The sequence below is a fragment of the Oncorhynchus mykiss genome, chromosome 10 (genome assembly GCF_057628025.1).
Source record: "Oncorhynchus mykiss isolate SJ-2025 chromosome 10, ASM5762802v1, whole genome shotgun sequence".
In the NCBI taxonomy this organism is placed as follows: domain Eukaryota; kingdom Metazoa; phylum Chordata; class Actinopteri; order Salmoniformes; family Salmonidae; genus Oncorhynchus; species Oncorhynchus mykiss.
Genome location: NC_143031.1, coordinates 77,912,501 through 77,920,000, shown reverse-complemented (window position 1 = coordinate 77,920,000; position 7,500 = coordinate 77,912,501). Strand labels below are relative to the sequence as shown.

The following is a 7,500-nucleotide window of genomic DNA, read 5'->3' as shown; positions in this document are numbered from 1 at the left end:
CTAAACCTAACCCCTAACCTTAACCCAAACCCTACACCTAACTCATAAACCTAACCATTAACGCCTTACCCTAACCCTAATTCTAACCCTAACCCTAACCCCTAACCTTAACCCAAACCCTACACCTAACTCATAAACCTAACCACTAACGCCTTACCCTAACCCTAATTCTAACTCTATTTCTAACCCTAATTCTAACCCTAATTCTAACCCTAATTCTAACTCTATTTCTAACCCTAATTCTAACCCTAATTCTAACTCTATTTCTAACCCTAATTCTAACCCTAAACTTAACCCCTAATCTTAAAATAGCCTTTGTCCTCATGGGGATGTGGGAAATGTCCCCACGAGGGAGAATTTGCCTTGGTTTCTTATCCTTGTGGGGAATTGTGGGGGATTCAGAAGAACAAGACCACACACACACACACAATCACATGTGTGTCTGGCGTCTGCCCTCTCTCCTCAAGGGCATATTCAAGCACACACACCCTCAAGCCCACGTACGCTTAACTCTCTCTGTTGAAACGGTCTCTCCCCCTCCAGGCCATCCTCAGTGGTTTCCTCAGTGAGTTCCCCCAGGCGGTGAGGTCTTCAGCAGGCAGCATCGTAGACGCAGCAGTAGAGATCTACCACCGCATGTCTGTGGACCTCCTGCCTACACCAGCCAAGTCCCACTACGTCTTCAACCTCAGGGACCTCTCCAAGTGTGTCCAGGGTGAGACACACACACACACACACACTACGTCTTCAACCTCAGGGACCTCTCCAAGTGTGTCCAGGGTGAGACACACACACACACACACTACGTCTTCAACCTCAGGGACCTCTCCAAGTGTGTCCAGGGTGAGACACACACACACACACACTACGTCTTCAACCTCAGGGACCTCTCCAAGTGTGTTCAGGGTGAGACACACACACACACACATACACACACACACTATGTCTTCAACCTCAGGGACCTCTCCAAGTGTGTCCAGGGTGAGAAAGTTTGTCTTGGCTTATTCACTTGTAAGTTATTAAAGTAGCTGATGGACTGAAATGCTCTTGGTTGTAGCCTGAAGTCCAGACAGAGACAGTACCAGTCCTCTACCCAGCAGCCTCACAACCATCAGAGCAGAGAGGCCTGAGTTGAAGTGACACTACTGCTGCTCCCTGACCCCCGCTAGGGAGTCACCATGCAGAACACACACACACATACACACACACACACCAGCGAGCGTAAACACACACACTAACACACACACATACACCCACATACACACACCAGCATTAATACTTACCCAAGGCGAATAAGGCCAACCCAGCCCCCATTCTTGCTGAGGGCGAGCGTGGTCACGTTAATGCCCTCAACTTTCTAACAAGACTTGAACATGGATCCTCTGGTGTGTCCGACCCATCATATCTCCTAAAGCATCCCTAGCGTTGCATAACATTGATAACAACAGGGATGTGTCAACAGCAGATATTAGAATCTTCTTTACTTCTTAATGTTTTAAGGTTGCAGGGTGAGAACCACCAAGTTGAATCATGTTTTATTATTCTCTGGTCGTAAATAAATCATGTTAAATCCATCTAACCCTCCCTCCCCCCTTCACCTTCCTCCCTCCCCCGCTCCCTCTCCTCCCTGCCTCCCACTCTCTCTCATCTCTCCTCCCTCCACTTCTCTCCCTCCCTTTACCCCCCTCTCTCCCTCCATTCACATCCCTCCTCATTCTCTCTCCCTCTCCCTCCCTGCCTCTTTACCTCTCTCTTCCCTTCACCTCCCCCCCCCTCCCCCCCTCCCCTCCATCTCTCTCTCCCTCCACCTCCCTCTCTCATTCTCTCTCTCTCTCCCTCCCTGCCTCTTTACTTTCCTCCCTCCCCCACCTCCCTCTCTTCCCCCTCCTCCTCTCTCCCCCCTCCTCCCTCCCTCCCTCCTCTCACCTCTCTCTAATTCTCTCTCTCTCTCCCTCCCTCTGTCTGTTTGTCTTCCAGGTATGTTGCAGTGTGAGCCAGGCACGGTGAGGGATCAGACTGGGATATTCCGTCTGTTCTGTCACGAGTGTCAGAGAGTGTTCCACGACCGCCTCATCAACAACGAAGACAAAACCTACTTCAACACCATCGTCTCTGAGATGGCCAGTAAGAACATAACACACAGTGTAATAGAACCTAGACGACCAGTAAGAACGTAACACAGAGTGTAATAGAACCTAGACGGCCAGTAAGAACATAACACACAGTGTAATAGAACCTAGACGACCAGTAAGAACGTAACACAGAGTTTAATAGAACCTAGACGATTAGGAAGAACATAACACAGAGTTTAATAGAACCTAGACAGTTAGTAAGAACATAACCCAGAGTTTAATAGAACCTAGACGGCCAGTAAGAACATAACACAGAGTTTAATAAAACCTAGACGGCCAGTAAGAACATAATACAGAGTTTAATAGAACCTAGACGGCCAGTAAGAACATAACCCAGAGTTTAATAGAACCTAGACGGCCAGTAAGAACATAACACAGAGTTTAATAAAACCTAGACGGCCAGTAAGAACATAATACAGAGTTTAATAGAACCTAGACGGCCAGTAAGAGCATAACACAGAGTTTAATAAAACCTAGACGGCCAGTAAGAACATAACCCAGAGTTTAATAGAACCTAGACAGTTAGTAAGAACATAACCCAGAGTTTAATAGAACCTAGACGGCCAGTAAGAACATAACACAGAGTTTAATAAAACCTAGACGGCCAGTAAGAACATAATACAGAGTTTAATAGAACCTAGACGGCCAGTAAGAACATAACACAGAGTTTAATAGAATCTAGAGCTAGACGGTCAGTAAGAACATAACACAGAGTTTAATAGAACCTAGACGGCCAGTAAGAACATAACACAGAGTTTAATAGAACCTAGACGATTAGGAAGAACATAAGACAGAGTTTAATAGAACCTAGATAGTTAGTAAGAACATAACCCAGAGTGTAATAGAACCTAGACGGCCAGTAAGAACATAACACACAGTGTAATAGAACCTAGACGACCAGTAAGAACGTAACACAGAGTTTAATAGAACCTAGACGATTAGGAAGAACATAACACAGAGTTTAATAGAACCTAGATAGTTAGTAAGAACATAACCCAGAGTTTAATAGAACCTAGACGGCCAGTAAGAACATAACACAGAGTTTAATAAAACCTAGACGGCCAGTAAGAACATAATACAGAGTTTAATAGAACCTAGACGGCCAGTAAGAACATAACCCAGAGTTTAATAGAACCTAGACGGCCAGTAAGAACATAACACAGAGTTTAATAAAACCTAGACGGCCAGTAAGAACATAATACAGAGTTTAATAGAACCTAGACGGCCAGTAAGAGCATAACACAGAGTTTAATAAAACCTAGACGGCCAGTAAGAACATAACCCAGAGTTTAATAGAACCTAGACAGTTAGTAAGAACATAACCCAGAGTTTAATAGAACCTAGACGGCCAGTAAGAACATAACACAGAGTTTAATAAAACCTAGACGGCCAGTAAGAACATAATACAGAGTTTAATAGAACCTAGACGGCCAGTAAGAACATAACACAGAGTTTAATAGAATCTAGAGCTAGACGGTCAGTAAGAACATAACACAGAGTTTAATAGAACCTAGACGGCCAGTAAGAACATAACACAGAGTTTAATAGAACCTAGACGATTAGGAAGAACATAAGACAGAGTTTAATAGAACCTAGACAGTTAGTAAGAACATAACCCAGAGTTTAATAGAACCTAGACGGCCAGTAAGAACATAACCCAGAGTTTAATAGAACCTAGACGGCCAGTAAGAACATAATACAGAGTTTAATAGAACCTAGACGGCCAGTAAGAACATAATACAGAGTTTAATAGAACCTAGATGGCCAGTAAGAACATAACACAGAGTTTAATAGAACCTAGACGGCCAGTAAGAACATAACACAGAGTTTAATAGAACCTAGACGGCCAGTAAGAACATAACAGAGAGTTTAATAGAACCTAGACGGCCAGTAAGAACATAATACAGAGTTTAATAGAACCTAGACGGCCAGTAAGAACATAACACAGAGTTTAATAGAACCTAGACGGCCAGTAAGAACATAACACAGAGTTTAATAGAACCTAGACGGCCAGTAAGAACATAACACAGAGTTCAATAGAACCTAGACAGTTAGTAAGAACATAAAACAGAGTTTAATAGAACCTAGACGGCCAGTAAGAACATAACACAGCATTTAATAGAACCTAGACGGCCAGTAAGAACATAACACAGAGTTTAATAGAACCTAGACGGCCAGTAAGAACATAACACAGAGTTTAATAGAACCTAGACGGCTAGTTTGAACTTTCAGAGTTTAGCCTCTCACTAAGCAGTGTTTTGACATATTAAGTTTGAAAGCCATTTCAATGTCCTTATCTGAAACGTCCCACAATTGTTGAGCTATGAATAGCAACTCTTTAAATATCTTTCCCTTCTTCTTCTTTCAGGCAAATATTTTGGCTTCAATTTAGAACCCAATTACTTTGTGACCAAACCCATCATATTTGGAGATTTCATCAAGGTAAAATGCGCTATAAGCCTATAAATCCAATCAATTTCCCAGGTGCTCAAAGCGCTTAACATTTACGGCATTCATCTATCTATCTCGCAATCCTTCCTGCCCCCCCCCCCCCCCCCCTCCATCTCTCCCTCCCCCTTTCCCTCCCTCCCTCCCTCTCCTCTAGGTGGGTGCAGAGAAGGCAGATCGTCTGTATGAGGACCTAACAGAGCCAGATAAGATCAGGACTGTGCTCCAGGACTACCTGGATGACTACAACATGACCTTCTCCAAGGAGACCAAGCTGGTGTTCTTCCAGGACGCTGTAGAACACGTCTCCAGGTCATTTTACACTCGGAAACGGAGCCCTATTCCCTAATTAGTGCAGTGAATGCATTCGAAATTGTACCCTATTCCCTATATAGTGTACAGACGTTTTGGCCTAAATCGCACCCTATTCCCTATTTAGTGGACTGATTAGCATCTTTAATGACACCCTATTCCCTATTTAGTGGACTTATTTTGTCCAGAACCCCATTAAGAGTTAGTTTTTGTTTTTGTGTTTTTGTAATGCTTCACTTTGTTAAATTGCTTACTTCCTGACCCAGTCCTTCTGTCCCTATAGGATAGCGCGTATGATCCGCCAGGAGCGCGGTAACGCCCTATTGGTGGGCGTGGGGGGCACGGGGAAACAGTCACTGACGCGGCTGGCGGCCCACATGTGCGGCATGCGCTGCTTCCAGATAGAACTGAGCCGAGGATACAACTACGACAGCTTCCATGAAGACCTGAGACGACTGTTCAAGATGGCTGGGGTGGAGGGCAAGGACATGGTGTTCCTCTTCACTGACACACAGGTAGGGGAGGGGAAGAGGGGGGAGAGGACATGATGTTCCTCTTCACTGACACACAGGTAGGGGAGGGGAAGAGGGGGGAGAGGGGGGAGAGGACATGGTGTTCCTCTTCACTGACACACAGGTAGGGGAGGGGAAGAGGGGGGAGAGGACATGGTGTTCCTCTTCACTGACACACAGGTAGGGGAGGGGGGAGAGGGGGGAGAGGACATGGTGTTCCTCTTCACTGACACACAGGTAGGGGAGGGGAAGAGGGGGGAGAGGACATGGTGTTCCTCTTCACTGACACACAGGTAGGGGAGGGGAAGAGGGGGGAGAGGACATGGTGTTCCTCTTCACTGACACACAGGTAGGGGAGGGGAAGAGGGGGGAGAGGACATGGTGTTCCTCTTCACTGACACACAGGTAGGGGAGGGGAAGAGGGGGGAGAGGACATGGTGTTCCTCTTCACTGACACACAGGTAGGGGAGGGGAAGAGGGGGGAGAGGAGGGGAGAGTTTGCAAGAACAGGTGTGTGTGCATGGAGACTATGTGATGGGCAGATAGCAGGTCTATAAAGACTGTACCAGACAGCTAATGAAGTAGATATGGCCAGTGTTTATCTGTGACCATCTGCTTGCCAAACCATGCCACCTCTGTGACTCATCACCTCATTACCCCACTGAGCAGAAGCCGAGGCATTAGCCCTGGAAGCTATAGCTTCAGTCTTCAGTTCTCAGGCACGTTTCCATCCCTCCTCCATTACACGTGTGTATTATTGTTCATCAGATCGTGGTGGAGGAGTTCCTAGAGGACATTAACAACATGTTGAACAGTGGAGAGGTGCCCAACCTGTTTGAGAAGGATGATCTGGAGCAGGTCCTGGCTGCCACACGGCCCAGAGCCAAGGAGGCCGGCATCAACGAGGGAAACCGAGACGAGGTACAGTAGAGTACACACTCACTCATAGAACACTCAATATAGAATTGTAATTACAGGGCTCCTCTGTAAAAGAGACCTTTACTCCCTGTCAAAATTAAGGTTAAATATAATAAGTACATGTGTAATATTTATGTATGTACTGTCGTGTCTTTACTATGGATTAAATGATATGACATGTTATTTTATAAAATCAATTATCTGTAATTAATAATTACCTGATTAAACTAATCATGTAAATGTATTAACTAGGAAGTCGGGGCACCACAGTAGAATGTTTATAGAGCTGTTGTCTTCTGAATACACTCTTAAAGACCTGGTAATCTTTTATATCAACAGCAGTCAATTATTAATCGTCACCTTATTCAGTCTCATCTGAGCGTCGTAAAATTATTGGTTATCTTCGCGAACCCTGGTTAACAAGTTGAATCAGCAATACAAAATTTGGTTTAATTAGTTATTTACTAAATTCCCAAATAATCACACAGAATTACATATGCACAGGCTGGATCATACATTGATTACTAATTATGTCATACAAGAAAATGTCCCTAGCGGACGGAACTGATATGACGTCTGGTTACACAAAGAAAGGGGGTTGGGTTTGAATGAAAGCGCGGGAAGACTGAGGAACAAAATAATTGGGTCTCTATCGGACCTTATGAAGCTATGCTGTCGTAAAAACAGAATCTTATGTATTCTAAATAACCGCCCATTCGGAAAAGGAAAATGCAAGAATTATATTTTCTCTGAGCTGTGCTTCGATAGTTTGGTCGAAGATGGAAGGCTGGGTTGCCCAGCAGAGATCTCCCTTGTCCTTTGAAGAATATTTCTGGGCGGATACGTTGTAGTCTGTCGTCGTGTGGTAGAACGGATACGATGTGGTACCCTGTCGTTCTGAAGAGATTGTCCGTCCTTTCCTAGCCCACGTTTACAGCTGCTGCTGATAACTCAACGTCTAGGATGTATCACTTCTTCAGTGAATAAGAGTTCAAAGTTCATACCAAGTTGCCATACTAAGCTTATGCTATATTCTGGCTGGTGTATTCAAATTCATCCTTCCAGCATGGCGATCGCTACCTCTACGTTGAAATTCACCCTTCTGGACGTATGGACATCAGTCCTCATGTCATCAGGAACACAATGTTAATTTTGTTTAGGTTGTAGTCATTCAACCA

General features: G+C 44.7%; 1 protein-coding gene across 1 annotated transcript in view; it reads left to right on the top strand.

The window, feature by feature from the left end:
• The window catches only part of LOC110533220 (dynein, axonemal, heavy chain 6), a 191,597-nt gene that overhangs the window by 90,616 nt on the left and 93,481 nt on the right, over positions 1-7,500 (top strand). The window contains exons 45-50 of the mRNA XM_090188666.1: positions 544-715; positions 1,978-2,124; positions 4,501-4,574; positions 4,738-4,892; positions 5,176-5,407; positions 6,173-6,325. Coding sequence (XP_090044792.1) covers positions 544-715; positions 1,978-2,124; positions 4,501-4,574; positions 4,738-4,892; positions 5,176-5,407; positions 6,173-6,325 — 933 coding nt within the window. The remainder of the gene's footprint in view (positions 1-543; positions 716-1,977; positions 2,125-4,500; positions 4,575-4,737; positions 4,893-5,175; positions 5,408-6,172; positions 6,326-7,500) is intronic.